The sequence below is a fragment of the Onychostoma macrolepis genome, chromosome 17 (assembly GCF_012432095.1).
Source record: "Onychostoma macrolepis isolate SWU-2019 chromosome 17, ASM1243209v1, whole genome shotgun sequence".
NCBI lineage: Eukaryota > Metazoa > Chordata > Actinopteri > Cypriniformes > Cyprinidae > Onychostoma > Onychostoma macrolepis.
The window spans coordinates 2,111,395-2,132,936 of record NC_081171.1 but is presented as its reverse complement, the minus strand read 5'-3'; the positions used below and the strand labels follow the sequence as shown (position 1 = coordinate 2,132,936).

General features: G+C 34.5%; 2 protein-coding genes across 2 annotated transcripts in view; one reads left to right on the top strand and one right to left on the bottom strand.

Moving 5' to 3' along the window:
• Positions 1–15,359, top strand: part of LOC131522895 (coiled-coil domain-containing protein 9B) — a 34,011-nt gene extending 18,652 nt beyond the window's left edge. The window contains exons 9-15 of the mRNA XM_058748758.1: positions 6,272–6,309; positions 6,476–6,517; positions 7,498–7,591; positions 8,816–8,849; positions 9,482–9,983; positions 11,550–11,632; positions 14,356–15,359. Of these exons, the coding sequence (XP_058604741.1) occupies positions 6,272–6,309; positions 6,476–6,517; positions 7,498–7,591; positions 8,816–8,849; positions 9,482–9,983; positions 11,550–11,632; positions 14,356–14,382 (820 nt within the window). The 3' untranslated portion in view covers positions 14,383–15,359. The remainder of the gene's footprint in view (positions 1–6,271; positions 6,310–6,475; positions 6,518–7,497; positions 7,592–8,815; positions 8,850–9,481; positions 9,984–11,549; positions 11,633–14,355) is intronic.
• Positions 15,360–21,214: 5,855 nt separating this feature from the next.
• The window catches only part of LOC131522902 (putative transmembrane protein INAFM2), a 1,408-nt gene continuing 1,080 nt past the window's right edge, over positions 21,215–21,542 (bottom strand). Inside the window, exon 1 of the mRNA XM_058748765.1 lies at positions 21,215–21,542. This exon is cut by the window's right edge and continues 1,080 nt beyond it. The gene's annotated coding sequence lies outside the window, so the exon portion shown is untranslated.

Below are 21,542 nucleotides of genomic sequence, written 5' to 3'. Positions count from 1 at the left end.
CATCTTCGTAAGGCCAAAGAGGATGCCTACAAAAATGGAGACAGGGTCTTGTACACTCAGGCCAGGAACACACTGAATAAGGATGTATTGTGGCTAAGAGGAGCTACGCTAAAAAGTTGGAAGATCAGTTCACTTCCAATGACCCAGCTTCAGTGTGGAAAGGTTTGAAAGCCATCACCAACTACAAGACCAACTACAAGACACAAGACAGATCTGAATGAGTTTTAGCGTAGATTTAAAATCCCCCACACCCGTCCTGACCATCTCTCTACACAGCCGTTAACACCTCCAGCAACCCCCCTATCCGCCCCCCTCCTGCACTTCAGATCAGTGAAGATGATGTGCGTCAGGTCTTCAGAAAGATCTTCAGCAGATCACTGGAGTTGTGTGAACTCCCCTCATGCTTCAAACGCTCCACCATCATCCCCATCCCAAAGAAACCCAAGATGACAGGACTTCATGACTACAGACCTGTGGCTCTAATGTCTGTCCTTTGAAAACATGGTTCTGGCTTATCTAAAGGACATTACTGGACCCCTGCAGTTTGCTTACCGAGCAAACAGGTCTGTGGATGATGCAGTCAACATGGGACTGCACTACATCCTGCAGCATCTGGACAGACCAGGAACTTATGTGAGGATCCTGTTTGTGGACTTTAGTTCGGCCTTCAACACCATCATCCCAACACTCCTCCAAACCAAACTAACCCAGCTCTCTGTCCCTAGGTCCATCTGTCAGTGGATCATCAGCTTCCTGACAGATAGGCAGCAGCTAGTAAGACTGGGGAAATTCACGTCAAACAGCCGCTCCACCAACACTGGTGCCCCTCAGGGATGTGTTCTCTCACCGCTGCTCTTCTCCCTCTACATAAACGACTGCACATCTAAAGACCCCTCTGTCAAGCTCCTGAAGTTTGCAGACGACACCACACTCATCGGCCTCATTCAGGACAGTGATGAGTCTGCTTACAGACAAGAGGTTGAGCAGCTGGCTATCTGGTGCAGTCTCAACAACCTGGAGCTCAACACGCAACCTGCTCTCCCCCCACTCACCATCATAGACAGCACTGTGGGGCTGCAGTGGAGTCATTCAGATTCCTGGGAACCATCATCTCTCAGGACCTGAAGTGGGCCCAACAAAGGCTGTACTTCCTTCGCCAGCTGAGAAAGTTAAACCTGCCACAGGAGCTACTGAAACAGTTCTACTCAGCCATCATCGAGTCTGTTCTGTGCACATCAATAACTGTCTGATTTGGTTCAGCAACAAAAACAGACATCAGAAGACTACAGAGAACGGTTCGGACTGCTGAAAGGATTATTGGTGCTCCCCTGCCCTCCGTCCAAGAACTGTATACATCCAAAGTGAGGAAAAGGGCTCAGAAAATCACTCTGGATCCCTCACATCCAAGTCATCCATTGAACATTTGCCATCTGGCCGGCACAAGAACAGTTTCTTCCCCCAGACAATACCTCATGAACAGTTAAATATTCCCCCCATTGTGCAATAAAGATATGTGCAATAACCTTCTATTTATTTGTTACCACCTACATCCTAGTTCATCCCTGGATCTCACTCTATTCTATTCCTATTCTATCATCTATAGCACAACTGTACATACAATTTATTTAATTCTTTCAATTTATTTTTTCTATTTTTGTCTATTTATATTTACATAGGTGTGTATTTTTATTCTCATCCTATTTTTTATTGTCTGTGTGTTCTTGTCTCTGTGTACTGGAAGCTTGTGACACTAAAACAAATTACTTGTATGAGCAAGCATACTTGGCAATAAAGCTCTTTCTAATTCTGATTCTGAAACAATGTCTAAAATCTTGCCTGTAGTTAATAGAGTAGTTTCTCTTGTTATTGTCTAAACTTGCAGCACAATGATAATTATGGAAAAGCTGCATCACTATTGGGAAACGTGGAGATTCACAGTTCACTTCAAACTCACATTCAGATCTGAATGTGAATATCTCAGTCTGACAAATGTTTTGGAAGCAAAATGATGTAGGGTTCATAAATGATCTTTAACATTTTGGCTGCACACATCAGTGAGCTGAACTCCTGTTTAATGTCAAAGAGGTTATAAAAGGTCCTTGTTTACGCTCTGATGACTGTAAAAGCTTCGTAGATGTCAAACTGCTCAAGACGTCTTGCCAAATCTCATATCAGCGTTCAGCTAGTGCTACCGTTCAATCAAACACAAGCTGATCCAGAATAACTAGAACTTGAGTGAGAAAAAGAATAGAAATAACATGGACTTGTATCAAAACTTCTTATATATATTCATCTGTTGAAGCTGTTTTGGATTTGGTGCTTCTGGGAATGTTTATCAATCATGTCTCTTGTTTGGTATTTAGGGTCAAATGTCTCTGTTCAGTGAGCTCATGGGACAAGGATGACCTTAATTTAAGTAATTGAATCAAACTTTATTAGAATTAAAGGTCATTCTGAAAACACCACATAGGCTTTGTCTTGGTTTTGTGGCATAAATTCAGAACATTTATGGTTGAGATTATAATTGAGTTTTTACTTTATTTTTATTGATTTTTAAAGAAAATGTTTTATACCGTATTAAAGAAAAACGGGGGATAGGGACATACATTCTGTAAATATTTTTAAAGCAAATATGCTTTCATAAATGGAAAGTAATGGAGTCTGTACTTTCTGATAAATAACAAAAAGCTTTTAATCAGTGCTATTACTAATGATAATCATCATAGTTAATTACATTACATTATTATTAATTGGTTAAAGTCAGCATGAAATTAAAATTGACTTATTTTACTTAAATTCATGTTTTTGCTCTTATATAGTGGTTTAACATGAGGAAATTGACAGAAATATATTATTACGGTATTAATATATTTTGCATAATAATAGTTAGCTCCGCCCCACACTCACATGATTGGTCGAGTCCGAAGTTGACATGTCTGGCCGCTCAAACAAACAGATTTGATTTACCTGAACTGAGATGTTTTAACATTAAACTGAACAGAAATTGAACATTGAAAACTTTTAGTGGCAATTAGTTTATAATTATATTTAGGGGTTTTGTTAGCATAAGGTTTTTGTGCATTTGGGCTCTGGATGTCTGTGCACCATTGAAAGTGCATCATCTGTGTTTTCTGTATATAATGATACAGAGTTGCTGTCAGTAATGTCATCATCAGCAAACCTGAACATGCAGTACCACAAACAAACTTCAGGCCAAATGTTAATAAGTGTCTGGAAGTCTTCAGTGTTTCAGATGGGCTTCGCTGGAAGAAATAATCTCCTCCCCCCACCCCCGTGAGCACTATTGAGTGGTTATTTTTAGGGTGCTTTGAATGCCTTGCCTTATTTGGGACGGTTTGCGAGCGCTAGAGATCGTTCAGGGCTGCGAGACACTTCAGGGCCGATGGTTTTGTGGGAGGTAGAAGATAGAAACACACTCGATCAGTGAACGTCCTGTACAAGAGAGCAGAACAACCACGTCACAGTCATTTTATTCCCAGCCAAATATCATCACTGTATTTAAGTGATGTTTGGGTAAAGCTCACAAAGACAGCTCATATTTTACTCCAAAATCAAGGAAGAAAAGATTATAATTTAAAATTATATTTTACATGAAGAAAGTGTGTGTGTGTGTGTGTGTGTGTGTATATATACAGTGCCCTCCAAAAGTATTGGAACAGTAAAGACACAATTGCTCTGTTGGCTGTGGAGTCAAGACATTTACAAATATGATTAAATGATGAATATGAGACAAAACTACAGAATGTCACATTTTATTATTGGGTGATTCAACACAGATGTTTTTCCAGCTAAGAGCACTTTCATCCCTCTATCTGATGTGAGCGTAAGTATTGGAACAGTTGCCTCACAGGTCTTCCTAAGTGATCAGCTGTGTCCTGTTGCATTGATTCTTCAGATATTAAAAGCAGGGAATGTGTCGTATCAGTTATATCCATTACTTCTGCATTCTGAATCTTGCATTCAATGATGACACACACAAACCAGGATGAAGACGAGGGAGCTGACTTTGAGAGAAAAGCAAGCAATTTGGATGCTAAAAGAAAAGAGGAAGTCAATTAGAGCTATAGCAAAAACAAAGGGCATGGAGAAATCAAGAGTTTGGAAACCACCAGCGACACCAGCAACCAACAATGACCTGATTGGCTGAGAAAACAACAGTAGTTGATGACAGATAAATCATAAAAGCTGTGAAAATGAACCCTAAAACACGTGTCTGTAAAATCACCAACAACTTCCAGAAAGCTGGGGTGATGCTCTGACAATCTACTGTCCTCAGGAGACTTTGACACAGAATTACAGATGCTACACAGCAAGATGCAAACCTCTGACCTGCTCCAGAAATAGAAAGGCAAGATTAGAGTTTGCAAAAAAGCACAAAGGTGAGCCAGAAGAGTGTTTATGGACCGACGAGACAAAGATGAACCTTTATCTAAGTGATGGGGAAGCAAAAATGTGGAGAAAAAAAGGGAACTGCAATGATCCCAAGCATACAGCCTCATCTGTAAAGCATGCTGGAGGTTGGTGTCATGGCTGCCTCTGGAACAGACCATCTCCACTTTACTGATGACTTAATGTATGATGACAGTAGCAGAATGAATTTGGAAGGGTACAAAACCATCTTGCCTACCAATATTCAAGAAAATGCCACCAGATTCATTGGGAAGTGCTTCATATTGCATCAGGACAATGACCCAAAACACCTGCCGGTTCAGTCAAGGAGTTTATCAGGGCAAAGAAATGGAAAGTCTTAGATTGCCCAAGTCAATCTCCAGATTTAAATCCGACTGAACATGAATTTCACCAGCTTAAAACAAGCAACAATTGGAATTGGCTGCATTAAAGGCTGGGAAAAGCATTTGAAAGGATGAGAGCAAGAGTCTGGTGATGTCTATGGGTCACAGACTCACTGCTGTGATTGTGCACAAGGGATCTGCAACTAAATAATAGCTTTTAATCTTTTATATCTGCCTTATGTTCAACTGTCCCAATACTTCTGCTCACATCAATGAGTGGGATGAACTCTAAAAGTGCTGTTCTTTTTATTTGGCAAAACATGTATGTGTTGAAACGGCTAATAATAAAATGTGACATTTTGTAGTAATCATATTTACAAATGTCTCGACTCCACAGCCAACAGAGCAATTTTGTCTTCACTGTTCCAATACTTTTGGAGGGCACTGTATATACAGTATGTAGAGAGAGAGAGAGAGATACAATTAAAGGTCACACTTTATATTAGGTGGCCTTAACTACTATGTACTTACATCAAAAAATAAGTACTACAATGTACTTACTGTATTGCAAAACACTTCTGCTGCTATTGAGGTGGGATACGGGTAAGGTTAGGGACAGGTTTGGTGGTATGGGTAGGTTTAAGGGTGGGTTAAGGTGTAAGTGATAAATTATAAATGTAATTTATAGTACAGAAATTAATTTCAGATGTAACTACATACAGGTATTTTTTAAAATATGAGTACAATGTAAAAACATGTATGTACACAATAAGTGCATTTTATCAAATTATTAATTCAAATGTAAGTACATAGTAGTTAAGGCCAAAGTGGGACCCGATTAAACAATAATTTTATATATATCTATATATATATATTAGAAATATTAGAAAGTCGCATCGCAAAGAACTCTTAGTAGTCCCAAATAAGCTACATTTTATTATTATAATTTATTTATGTATTCTCTATTTTAATTTTGGGTCTCTTTTTTTTCTTCAGCTTTGCTTTTCTAGTAACTTTTTCTATTTAGATTTTCTATGAAGGGCAGATACAGATCGATAAAATGTAATAGTAATAAAAAGTTTTAAAAGTTAATAATAAAGGTTTTGCACACTCGGTATCACAGCAAAATCTTGCGTTTTCAAATCAGTTTAGTCTTTAAGGATTTCACAGATAACTGAATTAAATATTTAGTGATGCTTGCATGTGTTGTTTTGAATGTTTATCGGCTTAACCAGTTTAACCAGCAGTACTTTCTTGCTCATCCAGCTTCACCATGAAGATGAAGCTGGCAGCTGGAAAATCTGCACCAGTAACCAGCACAAACTGGTCTGTCTCAGCACTAAACGTTCTGCGTCTGTAAGCTAACTAACCCATGAACTAGTGACAGATTGAGCTGGATTTGCATGGCTTCTCTCTTCGCTCACCTGCTCGTATATGTTTGGTATTATCAGTGATTATTTCTGCACTGATGTTTAGTTGCGTGTCTGCGTGTTTTTTCCAATGTGTTTTATTTGTAGGTTCTCTGAAAAGGAACATGGAGGAACATCAAACAGAGGTGAGCTAATGAAAGAGGAAGTGCAATTTTAATTGTCTGATCAAAATCATTTACAACTGAGATGGTATATTCATCATTTTCTTCATACAGTCTAGTTGTGCTTTGTGTGTGGATTGTATTTTGTGTGTAATATTGTATCTTCTATATGAATTATATTTGATTAAAGGAGGTCGAAACACCAGAAGAGGAAATATGAGAGCAGAAGAAGGTAAATAAAACATGAATTATAAAAGTCCTTTCCATGCAAAAGCAAATACGGCTCTCTTTCCACAAACATTTTATTTTTAGATTTTCTGTTTTAAGTTTTAAATTTAAATAATAATAAAAAAATCATACTTTTATTAGTGTTTTTTAAATGTCTATATAGTTTTAATTCATTTTAATTTCAGTTTAAGTTTCTTTTTTTAATACATTAACTTAAACTATTTGAAAATGAAAAATGTTGCCAAGTAACAAAAGTTTTCAAATAACAAAATTTGTTTTATGACATTAGTTTTACTTTCAGTTAACCTTAATAATCTTATTTCTAGAACGTGTCAAGTTTAAAATACTGAAGTTATACTAATGGTATTTTTATAATTCTCTTTTTAGTAGCCCTTTCTAGCTATTTTATTCAACACTGCAATAAAATTTAAGATCAATTTCCATTGGGAGCTTATATAAAGATATAAAATTTTGTATAACAAAATATTTTAAGTAAATATAAAAATATTACATTTAAACTTATTAAATATAAAAAAATGAAATCTAAAAATATTAAATAGTAATTCAAGATCAATTTCCATTGAGAGCTTATATAAAGATATAAAATTTAGTATGAAAAATATTTTAAGTAAATATAAAAATATTACATTTAAGCTTATTAAATATTTTTTTTAAAAATGAAATCTAAAAATATTAAATAATAATTCAAGATCAATTTTCATTGGAAGCTTATATAAAAGTATTAAATTATATAGAAAATAAAATGTAATTAAATATTTAAATAATATTAAATATAAAAATATTACATTAAAATTCCAGTTCTAATTTCTTTGGAAGTTTATATTAAAATATATGAAATAATCTCCTGCAGTCACAGTGGCACTGTGTGATTATAATAATCAAGACTCGTTCCTTAGTAAGAGTCGATAGGAATTAATTAAATCATATTCTGCATTGTGTGTTGATGTGTTTGGGTTTTTGTAGGTCGACAGCATGCATCAGACAGGAAGGGGAAGTGTGTTCCAGTGGTGGGCAGTAAAGCGAAGGGTAAAGACCGTCTGACGGGTCGAGCGAGGAGGTAAACTGACCTCAAACTGCTGATTGTTAATGTGCTGAAGCATTTAGAGTAATGTCCCGCCAAATTTCACCTCAAAGCCATTATGTCATACATTTACCCCACCCCCACCCCCAGAGGATGATGGGAAATGCCTTTCAGAGTGTTTTATGGTTTTGTGCATTTCCACTGCCATTAACGTTCAATCATAAAATCATCTGATCACATGACCTCTTATAATTCGACTTTTAAAATCTCATTATGAGTTCAAAGCAGATCCTCATTATACAGTAAATGGATGTTCATTTACTCATTAAACACAGTAACTGAGCAAAAAGCCCAGACAATTCTTTTTCTAATCAAAGATATTGTGATGCTGTTATAGAAGATAAAGATATTATTAAATACTTATTCATTGTTGTATTTTTATTAAAGATGTTATAAATAATGTCATCTAACAGTCATGGCCAAAAATATCGACACCCTTGGTAAATATGATGAAAGAAAGCTGTGAAAATTAATCTGCATTGTTAATCCTTTTGATATTTTATTAAAAGAATTAACAAAAATCTAACCTTTCATTGGATAATAAGAATTTAAAATGGGGGGAAATATCATTATGAAATAAATGTTTTTCTCTAATACACATTTGACACAATTATTGGCACCCCTAGAAATTCTTATGAGTAAAATATCTCTGAAGTAATAATCATTTTATTTTAATAATTACTAGTGCTGTCAAACAATTAATGGCATCCAAAATAAAAGTTTTTGTTTACATAATATATGTGTGTATACTGTGTATATATAAATGCACACTTACAGTAAATATTTTGAAAATATTTACATTTACATGCATATATTTATAATCTTATATTTTATATTATGTATAAATATATTTAACATATAAACAACATATTTTTCATGAATATATACATGCATGTGTTTGTATTTATATATACACATAATAAATATATACAGTATACACATATTATGTAAACAAACTTTTATTTTGGATGCGATTAATCGCGATTAATCATTTGATAGCACTAATAATTACTAATAAAAATACATGAAGAAACAACATATAATATCTTCAATTGTAATATCACAATATCTTTGATACTAAAACATTTTTTTAAAACAATAATTATTTTTAATGGTAAATTAATAATCATTTACTGTATGATAACGAGGAACCGTTTCAAACTTTAGATTGCAAATTATTTCTTGGTTTTGCCCTCATAGGTGGGACGCTAAAGAGCAAGAGGAGCATTTGCAGGTGATTTTTATTATTATTATTATTGGTAGTTATTAGAATTTGGTATGAAAATTAGCTTAATTTTTATGAATATAATTTTCACAATAATATGCATTAATATACCAATTTATATTCAAAAATATTTATTTTTTATTTATTTTTTTTGGGGGGGTTAACTTCTAGACATGTTTTCATGAAATTCACTAAAGTTGGGATGAAACGTGCATATTTTTTATGAAAATAATGAAACTTCACTCAAAAATGATCAAGTTTGCAATGAAAATATTCCTACTTTTTATGAAAAGAATGTCACAAAATATATAAATAATCTTAAATATAGGCTTCAAATTCTATTCATTATCTATTGTTATCTATTCTATTTATTTATTTATTTTTTCAGGTTTTTGGGGTAACTTCTAGATATGTTTTCACGAAGTTGTGTGATGTTTGAGATGAAAATGTGCTTAATTTTTATGAATATATTCGCACAATATATTATATTAGTAGTCTTAAAAATAGGCTTTAAATTGTCTTAATTCATTCATTTTTTTGGGGGGGGGGGGGGGGGTAAATTCACTCAAAACCGTTCAAGTTTGAGGTTAAAGTGTAGGCCTTTCTAATATTATATATACCTGTTGGTTGATTTCTGCTAGGTGTATCCAGAGAGCAGTTTGCAGGAGTTTTTAGAGGAACTCGACGCTCTTTGCGCTCCTGAGGAGGAGAACGTCAATCCAGAGACTGGCATTGAAAACACAAAGCCACGTGCATCTGAAGACTCATCCAAAACAACCGGAGTCAAGACCCCCGACGGGACGGCAGAGCAGAACGGACGTGTTTCTACAGAATCCGCTCTCAAAGCCACCGAGAAAAGGGTCCGATTTTCTGAAAACCTCGACAAGAACGGTACAGAAACACCTTCACAGGTCGAGAACGGCCCTGTAGAAGAAGACAGACGAACACTGGTGCAAGACGACAGCGAATGTATCCCGGAGGAGCAGGAAAACCATGTGGAGAAACTGAATCCGCTCAGTGAAGGAAGTGCAATTGAAGCCGGTGAGGCGTCGTATCCCAAAGCCGGAGATGTTCGTATATCGGCAGAACCGGACGAGAAGCAACCTGTCGAACACAGCAAGAGCTGCTCAAACAGAGGGAACGGTACGAGTACATCAGTTACAGGTTCAATACAGCACAGCGGTCGAGTTACAGAAGTATAAACTCCATGGGGAAGTGATTTTTAATAGCTTATAAACTGTTAAAGACCGAATTACTGTGAGCTCCGAGCTTGTTAAACAAAACTTTTGTCAGACTGCCTTTTAACTTGTTTTTACAATAATTGTGTTTAAAAGCTGAATTTGTGGTGGAAAACTACATTACCCATAATGCTGTACAGAAAGTTCCACCAATCAGACAATCGCAGTGAGCCAGAAAGCTCCGCCCACTCTCATGAAGCACCGCAATCGAGTCGGTCTTGCTATGCTGTCAAAATATTTATTAAATATTTGTATTCTTATAGATGCATATTTTGTAAGAAACTTAAAATATATTGTTTCTATAGATATAATCAACAACTTTAAATGTATACATTTTTAGTTTTTAATTCAATTATGTAATTCGCAAAGCTTCATGGGATTGTTGTTCTTTCCCTCATGAAGTTCTTGAATCTTTGTCTTTTGGTCTGATTTTCAAATACTTGTCTGCTTCAAATCAAAGTTTGTAATGTTGTATATTATTAGTAGTAGTAGTATTTAATTTTTTAAAAATTAACAAATTGATAAAACAAAGTAAACTTACAATTGAAATATTCAATGCAAAATAAAAAAGTATTTAAGAATAAATAATATAAATAAAAAAATATAAAAAATTTTTTATTTTGCATATGTTATGTTTATAACATTTAATGAAGAATTTTTTTTTAAATCCCCGTGGAAAATATGAATGGAAAAATTACTTCCTGAACAGTATTTAGGTATTATTTAGATAGAATTATAGTTTTTATTAAGATTTTGAACTTTTACTTTGATATTTTCAATTTTAATTTATTTTTATTAAAGTTTTTGGTAACACTTTACAATAAGGTTCATTAGTTAATATTAGTTAACAACATTAGTAAACATGAACTAAGAATGAACAATACTTCTACAGCATTTATTAATCTTAGTTAATGTTAATTTCAGCATTTACTAATGCATTATTAAAATCACAAGTTGTGTTTGTTAACATTAGTTAATGCACTGTGAACTAACATGAATAAACAATGAACAACTGTATTTTCATTAACTAACATTAACAAAGATTAATAAATAGTGTAATAAATGCATTGTTTATCGTTTGTTCATGTTAGTTAATACATTAACTAAAGTTAACAAATGACACCTTATTGTAAAGTGTTACCAAGTTTTTTTATTTTATTATTATTATTATTATTTTACTATATCATGTTAAACTAGGTGGGAATAAAAAACTTTTTTGTATTTTATTTTATTTCAGGTGTCATTTATTGTATTTCGACTAACAATTTTTTTCTTTTCTTTTTCTTTTCATTTCATTTTCATTTTTTAAATGATTTTAGTTTTAGTTCTGTATCCAGCGACACTGAAAAAGTGTGTTGCACTAATGCACTCTATTATAAACTGAAATGATTGTGATGTGCAGCAGGTTTTTGGGGTTTGTGCGTTCATGTGTTTTCACTGTGTGTGTGTGTGTGTGTTTTCTCTCTGGCAGAAGAACTGATGGACTCGAGTCTGTCTGTCCTGAATCTGGAGCCGGGCGAATCTCTTCCCGACCACAGCACCAGCGCTGATATGGTGAGTGTGCTGCATTAAAGCCTCATTTGACTTGCAGATTTGAAGTGTCCCACCTCACAGGATTTAGCGGCCCACTGAAACTCCATTATCCAGCTGAAGTGCTGCAGAAATACCCTAGAAAGCAGCACTATATATGTAACCAGGCCACTTACTCGTTCTACGAAGTAAAGAGCACAGTTACATCAGTTTTAAAGTGTTTAAATGCAACACTACAGTCCATTTCTGGTCTTTTTGCATTGATCTAGGGCTGCACGATTTGGGGAAAAATAAAAGTGCAATTAAAGTGCAATTAAAAGAAAATTCCAGCTTGAAATGCTTATTTGTAGTGCTAAAAGTTTGAGATTATATGGCTATAAAAATAATAATAATTATTATTATTATTATGATTAATATAAAACTAAATAAAAATATAAAAATTACTAAATAAAAATAAGGAATATTACTATTGTAATAATTCACTGTAAAAAGTATTTAAGAAAAAAAAGACAAATAAAATTACAATAATAATATTTATGGCTGTCTTATGAGAGGCCTACGTTAAATTTGTGAAGAATTAAGGTTTTTACTATATTAAAAAACAAGTTATAAATCAAAGTATAAAAATAAAATTAAAAACAAATGCAAACAAATAAATAAATTAAACACATAAATTAAAATTGAAAACAATATAAACAGTTGTTTAATATATATATAATATGACTATAAAATTATAATGAAAATTTTAATAATAGTAATAATAAATACTACTATTATTATTTTTACCAAATAAAAATATAAAAGATACTGAATAACTTAATAATTTTAAGTTCATAATAACAATAGTAATAATAATAAATATTATTATTATGTTCAAATAAAAATATAAAAATTACTATTGTTGTATTTCACTGTAAAATAAAAATATATACATGTGCTCGTCATATAATTAGAATATCATCAAAAAGTTGATTTATTTCACTAATTCCATTCAAAAAGTGAAACTTGTATATTATATTCATTCATTACACACAGACTGATATATTTCAAATGTTAATTTCTTTTAATTTTGATGATTATAACTGACAACTAAGGACAATCCCAAATTCAGTATCTCAGAAAATTAGAATATTACTTAAGACCAATACAAAGAAAGGATTTTTAGAAATCTTGGCCAACTGAAAAGTATGAACATGAAAAGTATGAGCATGTACAGCACTCAATACTTAGTTGGGGCTCCTTTTGCCTGAATTACTGCAGCAATGCGGCGTGGCATGGAGTCGATCAGTCTGTGGCACTGCTCAGGTGTTATGAGAGCCCAGGTTGCTCTGATAGTGGCCTTCAGCTCTTCTGCATTGTTGGGTCTGGCATATCGCATCTTCCTCTTCACAATACCCCATAGATTTTCTGGAGTTTGCTGGCCAATTAAGAACAGGGATACCATGGTCCTTAAACCAGATACTGGTTGCTTTGGCACTGTGTGCAGGTGCCAAGTCCTGTTGGAAAATGAAATCTGCATCTCCATAAAGTTGGCCAGCAGCAGGAAGCATGAAGTGCTCTAAAACTTCCTGGTATACGGCTGCGTTGACCTTGGACCTCAGAAAACACAGTGGACCAACACCAGCAGATGACATGGCACCCCAAACCATCACTGACTGTGGAAACTTTACACTGGACCTCAAGCAACGTGGATTGTGTGCTCTCCTCTCTTCCTCCAGACTCTGGGACCCTGATTTCCAAAGGAAATGCTAAATTTACTTTCATCAGAGAACATAACTTTGGACCATTCAGCAGCAGTCCAGTCCTTTTTGTCTTTAGCCCAGGCGAGACGCTTCTGACGCTGTCTGTTGTTCAAGAGTGGCTTGACACAAGGAATGCGACAGCTGTCTTGACGTCTTGCATACGTCTGTGCGTAGTGGTTCTTGAAGCACTGAGTCCAGCTGCAGTCCACTCTTTGTGAATCTCCCCCACATTTTTGAATGAGTTTTGTTTCACAATCCTCTCCAGGGTGCGGTTATCCCTATTACTTTTTTCTACCACATCTTTTCCTTCCCTTCGCCTCTCTATTAATGTGCTTGGACACAGAGCTCTGTGAACAGCCAGCCTCTTTTGCAATGACCTTTTGTGTCTTGCCTTCCTTGTGCAACGTGTCAATGGTCGTCTTTTGGACAACTGTCAAATCAGCAGTCTTCCCCATGATTGTGTAGCCCACAGAACTAGACTGAGAGACCATTTAAAGGCCTTTACAGGCGTTTTGAGTTAATTAGCTGATTAGAGTGTGGCACCAGGTGTCTTCAATATTGAACCTTTTCACAATATTCTAATTTTCTGAGATACTGAATTTGGGATTTTCCTTAGTTGTCAGTTATAATCATCAAAATTAAAAGAAATAAACATTTGAAATATATCAGTCTGTGTGTAATGAATGAATATAATATACAAGTTTAACTTTTTGAATGGAATTAGTGAAATAAATCAACTTTTTGATGATATTCTAATTATATGACCAGCACCTGTATATTTAAGAATATATATTCTAGTAATTTAAACGTGCATCTACAATTACAATATTACTATGTATGGCTGTCTACATTAACTCAAGCTTTTTTGTAATATAAAAAAAAATATGTATACAATAAAGTTTTGATTTCATATAAAAAATGTATATTTATATATTGATGTCATACAACTATTTAATTGTGTTGAAATATTTCGATTTGTTTTACTATTTCTCTTTTTTTCCCCAGGCAAGAGAGAATGGGAAAGTGGTTTAGATGGGAAATGATGTCCCTCACATCCGGAGCAAAGCGTCATGCACTAAAACCAAAACAAACAGAAGAGCAAAAACTGACTGATTCGGGCCCGTCTGAGGCATTACTCTCGCGACTATGAGCTTCTGTGTTTGGAGTATTTTTGGGAGCATTTGAGCGTCATGTCGTTTATTGGATGCTGAACGTTGAAAACACTGGTTGTGATTGTTCTGCTTAGTTTATCTTCTCGTAGGTGAAAGATTGTTAATGCTTCGACGCACAGTTAACCTTCATCTGAGCCACCAAACCCAAAGCTCTGATGGTTTTTGAGGGATCTTTGGTGGTTTGGTGGGATTTCAGTCTAAAAGCACTACAAACGACTTGAATGTGTAACTTCATGAAGTTTAGTGGAACAAACCCATAGACACGGTGTGCATTTAGACTTAACCAGCACTCTAACTGACTAACCTAGTTCATCATAACTCATATATGTCTGACAGAAGCCTCTCAGTTGCCATATATTCTTCATAAGCACATGTCGTGGGGTTTAGTGTGGATAGTTCACAAGGATCGTTCAAGTATGTTTATTAGCACTTTATTTTGTATGAATGAACTGAAAAGTATTAAACAATTTGCTATTTGATTCAAAATGAAGGACTATTAAGGTCTAAATTATTTAGTTTTACAAAAGACTGCAGAATGTTTACGACATGAACGTGTTTTGGCCGGTCGGTTTGAAGCAGGTTTATTTTAACCTGCTAGTTTAGCACTCAGTAGCTTATGGCGATGAATTATGAGCATACTGCTGTTCATGTTCACCAATCTTCGTTTCTGTATTTCTGAGTTGGACGGCGTTACGGTTTGAAGAACACACTTTAAGGGTTTGTTGTTTTAAGTGACTAAGGGTTGATTTTTATATTGTCACTTTAAGTATTTTGTGTTCATTTGGTTTTGAAATGAATGTTAAATATAAATAATAAACATTAAAAGCTTTTACCAGCCCTGTACTGTGATGCTTGCACTGATTTCACTGGACAAAATATTAAAATGCACTAAAATTATACATACAACGAACCTTATTTATGCATTTATACCAACAATATCTATCTGTAAACATTTGTAAATTTCTTAATTACATTTAAATTAAGTTTATTACCTTTAAATGTCATAATATTTGTGTTTTAATGACAGTCAACACATTCACATTAAGAATAAATATTTTGTGGTTTAAAGTTTATTTTATATATTTATTTTTTTATTTGATTTATAATCAGAGACAATACATTATATATGTGTGTATACATATAATATATAAAGTGTTATATAATGATATACATTAATAATAATAACATTTAAATGAGCAATAAATTGTTTGAATTTAGCAATAAAACTTAATCTTTTAACTTTTAATGTTATATTTATTATTTTGTTTTAAATATTTTAATGTGTAAAATATATTTAAAATATTTAATATATTAATATTTAAATTAAAGTTTGCATAAATGTAGTTTGAATTTATCTGCAAATATAAAATATATAATCAATATATATATATATATGTGTGTGTATAAATGTATATGTATGTATATAACATAATGATATATTTGTGTTTGTGTGTGTGTGTGTGTGTGTGTGTATATATATATATATATACACACACACACCTAATATAAAATATATATATATATATACACAGTATATATAATTTTTATATAAATATTATTGACATGAAGTATACATATAAACCTTGAGATTGTGACTCATATTGCGATGCTTTATTTTACATGATTTTCAGTGAAACACATTATATGCATGAATTAATTCTTAGCTTTTACGTAGATATTTCAGGTAAGCTCTCTTGAATCCAGCTATCAATTATTCATAATGATTTTCCAGCCTCGCTTTGTTTTGACCTGCTGCTCTCACCTGATCCCTTCAAAGAGGCGGAGCTTATCACACATTCACTAATTAATTATTTTGATGAAGTCTATTTACTTGCTCGGTCCATCTGGATGTACTAAAATAACCGCTTCTATGGACAGTTTGTGTTGTAAATGTGAAACCCACTTCTACAGCAATGACATTTATGCAACAGATACTAATAAAATAAGTTGTGTTGTTTTGAAGAAGCAGCGCTGCATCAGAGCTCTGCGCTCAGTTTAATGCTAAATCTTTTGGGATTAGTGTTTTATTATTTTTAAAAGCCTCCCAACGGCCGGTTGCTCTGGAAATCACTCCCTGTTCTCTTCAAACAAGCCTTTGTCTTCTGTTACTCTTTTAATTACCCTTTTCCAGCAGGCGCGCTCAGGGACCGCATCATCCGCGGGGACCTTCAGCGGGACACTCACATGACTCACATGATTTATGATCATCATGGTCCAGATTATAGATGAGGGTACTTTCATCTACTTGTGTTTGGTCAAATGTTTTAGTTGTGTCTAGTTCCTGTGACTCAGTGGTAGAGCATTGCGTTCGCAGCGCAAAAGGTTGTGGGTTCAATTCCCAGGAAACACACATACTGATAAAAAACAAATAATGCACTGTAAGTCGCTTGCGTCTGTTAAATGCATAAATGTAAATGTCTAGTGAAAGAAGCAAATACATTCAAGAAAAAAGTATCTGAAACATCACTCCGTACTGATTTAGTACAGTATGAAGCGAACTGAAGTTAAATCACATCACAAGCACTGAATCTTGGTGTAAGTCGCACCCATGTCTTTCACACTGACGCTAATTGTTTTTTTTAATGATTTGCTTAATTTTATTGTTTATAGTCAAGAGATTTAAGAGTGAATCTCCTAAAAATTTTAATATATAATATAAAATATATGCAATGTATTAAAATTGAGCATTTTAAAGGAATAGTTCACCCAAAAATGAAAATTGCCCCATAATTTACTCACCCCCAAGCCATCCTAGGTGTGTATGACTTTCTTCTTTCAGACAAACACAGTCGGAGATGTTTTAAAATTTATCCTGGCTCTTCCAAACTTGGTAATGGTGGTGGATAGTGGCTATTATTTGTGACCCTGGACCACAAAACCAGTCATAAGGGTCAATTTTTTCGAAACTGAGATTTATACATCATCTGAAAGCTGAATAACTAAGCTTTCCATTGATGTATTGTTAGGATCGGACAATATTTGGCTGAGATACAACTATTTGAAAATCTGGAATCTCAATATCAAAATACTGAGAAAATGGCCTTTAAAGTTGTCCAAATGAAGTTCTCAGCAATGCATATTACTAATCAAAAATGAGGTTTGCGGTAGAAATCTACAAAATATCTTCATGGAACATGATCTTTACTTAATATCCTAATGATTTTTGACATAAAAGAAAAATCAATAATTTTGACCAATACAATGTATTTTTGGCTATTGCTACAAATATACCCCAGCAACTTAAGACTGGTTTTGTGGTCCAGGGTCACATTTTGAGAGAGTCGAGTTCCGGCTTCTTGTCTGACCTCTGACTCGACGTATGACGAAAGCCGCATTCATTCTTAGTGAAATCCTCTGACAATTCTTTTAAACTTCTCGTTTTCGACTTTTAATTCGTTACCGGCATTTAGTTGTGCTCTATCCTCGTTCGTTTATTCTCACTTGAGCTCACGCTACGAATGCAGCTTACGTCATACGTCGAGTCTTTGGAACACAATTTAAGATATTTTAGATGAAAACCAGGAGTCTTGTGACTGTCCCACTGACTGCCAAGTAAATAACACTGTCAAGGCCCAGAAAAGTATGAAAGACATCATCAAAATAGTCCATCTCCCATCAGTGGCTCAACCGTAACGTTACGAAGCGACAAGAATACTTTTTGTATGGAAATAAATCAAAAATAACGACTCTATTCAACAATTCGGCACCATAACGTCACCGTAGCACCATTTTGGAGAGTATCGCTGCACGCAAAATGCGTACACTCTTCCGTGTCAATGGGACAGTCACAAGCCTCCCGGTTTTCATCGAAAATATCTTAAATTGTGTTCTGAAGACGAGCGAAGCTTTTACAGGTTTGGAACGACATGGGGGTAAGTGATTAATGACAAGATTTTCATTTTGGGGTGGAGTATCCCTTTAATATATTTTTGATGCAGTTTTCTCTTGCTGAGGGTTTCAGCACTGACGCATTTTAAGCTCTTTAACATTATGGACGCTTGCACAGTTTGTAACTGTCTTTTTATAGTGAATTCAAGACCTGAAGGGAACATCAGCCCTATAAAAAGCCTGTAGTGCTTATAACCACCAGTTATTCCAGAAATGGGACAAAAAGCCTCGCAACAGAAATGAGTGCAGCTTTGGCCCGGTCCTGCCGCGAGTCTTTCCTCGTCTGCTGGCTGTGAACGTGCTGCAGTGCGGTGGAAAATGGCTCCCAGGTCTCTCGGCACACATTGGATTATATCATGAGCACCTGCAGCTGTGAACGCAGACGCTGATGGGAAATCAGGGTCAGGAGCAGCCAGTGATGGGTTACAGCACTCTCAGCTTGATTAATAATGCATTTCCATCCGCTCTGGCTGATGATAATTGAAAAGCCCATTAAGAACCTACAACATAATCCTGCACTTTCTTTCAAACAACAGCTTTTACTGTATTCAGTGCTTCTCAAATGGTTTTACTTCAGGATGCAGATTTCAGTGACTCCACACAGAAGTACTAAAAATGAGGTGTATTCATATTGGCATGAACTGCTTGAGCCAAATATGCAATATTAATAACATGAGTTTTATGAATGCATAATCAACATGAGAACTAACAGTTAATATTGTATTAGTATTGAATTTACAGTCATAGAGATTGATTGGACGCATGACTTTTGAACAACAAATGATATAGGAAGTGTTTTTATCATATTTATTTGACTATTCAGCTATACACAATTTTAAGATTAATTGTGCTTTATTAATTGCTTTTAACACTAATCAGATCGAACCACCAATTGAGAACCACTGATTCAACTTGCATGCAAGAACTTGCTTGGTTTGTATATGATTTATTTGTGTATATGTGAGTTGATGAAAAGCAAGTTCAATTTCAAATAAAATTTAAAAATAAGCCTAAATACTTTTAAACTTTTAAAAAAAATTATAAGTGCTTTTTTGAAGTAGGCAACTTAATTTTTGGAATCTGATCACATAATCAGATTCCAAAAAGTACTTGTAATTAGATTATTTTTGAATCAATTAGATTAATTTTTTTTTTTTTTTTTTTGTGCATTTACATGTTATTCACACAATGGCAGTGAATAATTCATAATTAATTTTTTCTCCCTAATTCTCTCTTTTAAGTTTCCTTTCTAAACATCTTACTGTGTCATACCATTTAGCTTTGACTATATTATATAATATAGAATGGCACTGTAAATGTCATGTAAATAAATTTGCGATCCATGCTTCTGAATTTGGGGGGGAAACCCTATGAAACAAATAATTATGAAATGTATTATTGATTATGAATGGTTAAGTAAAAAGTAAACTAAAAAAGTACTCGGAATACATAACCTAAAATGAGTATGCTTGATTATGCCATGTAATCTGTAATCAGTAACGGACTACAATTTGTAAGTAATCTACCCAGTACTGCATATGCATATGATTTATGTATATGCATATTTGCTTTCTTTTAAATAAGATGCAGTTTTGAAATCCATTTCAATCCAATTAAAGCTTTGCAAATCAGATGTACAAGAAATATGATCTTTGCAAAATACACTGCCAATGATGCTAAATGGTTGCTATGGTCTTCTAGATGGTTGCTAGGGTGTTCTCAAGTGAAAATAATATCATCTGGTCTCTGTATGTGGCTCAAGTTGGATTTTTGTTGCAAACTTCACTACTTGGCGCTGGAGGTTTGATCACATGACTACCAGCACTAGTACCAGTGAGGACTGACTTGGTAAACACCTCTAATAATTGATTCTCAAGGGGGTTTCGTGCACTTGAAGTGCGCAAACTGACGTTTTTATCATTGATTTGTACCCACAGCTGCTGAATCAATCGTCTTCAGTTACAGGACGAATCAAAAAACATGTCCAAAACATCTTGTTTACAGGAAGTGGCGGCTTAAAAGCGCATTCAAAGTATACAGTTACACCACTGCATCCACAGATTTAGTGGTTGCTGATTTGAACAAACTCTTTCAGTGTTTAACTCCAATTGAAGGTGGATTTTTGACATTTGGGTGAATATGCAACTGCATATCAACTCACTAAAAAACCTACTCAAAACATCTTAGCATCTGCATTCGTTCGAATTAAATGACAATTTCTGCACAAAACGCTGTTTTGTATCTCTTTTCGAGTTGCACACATTTCTACCAGATATTTTCTGGCCTGTGCTGTAACAGGTCAAAGAGCCGCCGCTGAAAATAGAGCAGGATTGTGTAATTCATGCTTTTGACTTCAGAAGTCAATCAATAAGCTTTCATCACGTACTGTACGGAGAGAGAAAGCAGCATATTTCTCATGCACTAGATGTGACTCACTAGCAAACAGAGACCAAAGACAAATAAGACGGATGAGGGTCACAACGGGGCCAGAAAACAGTGAAAATGTGTTGCTGTGAAGCCTAAAGAGCTGTTAATGCCTGAAAAATGACCCTATTCTGACCAATTAACGGAAGCACCAGTCGTGTTTTGCACAAAAGTCAGCATTAAGCCAATCTTGCGTTGACTTTAGTATCTGATAATGGGTTAATGCAGGATTAAACAGTGTGCTCACCTTAACTAAACTGTAATTTCGTTACCTTGCCATCTTGTTTTTAATCTAGTCAAAGTGATTGATGTGCTGCCCAGATTGGCTTATATAACACAAGAGCATCTTTCTCTTTAACCCCTTGTGCAATGAATGGAAATGAGTGTTTGTAGTTGTAGGTTGTTTATTTACCATTACCATGATGTATTCTACACTTATGGTACATCATTTGTTATAAAAATGATCTAGTGATGCTAAAAGTTTCCAGAGCATGTATGTACATTACTAAACAATACATTTACATGGATATTTGCACATACCTGAGCATCGACACAGGTTCCTCTAACATAAGAATCCTGATTAAATTGGTTAACAGGTTTGGTTGAAATTCATGCAAGCTTTTAGAGATGTTATTTTAAAAGCTTGTCCCCCATCCCACCCAAAAAAAACATGAATGGCTCTTCGAATCAAGGCATTGAGCGCAATGG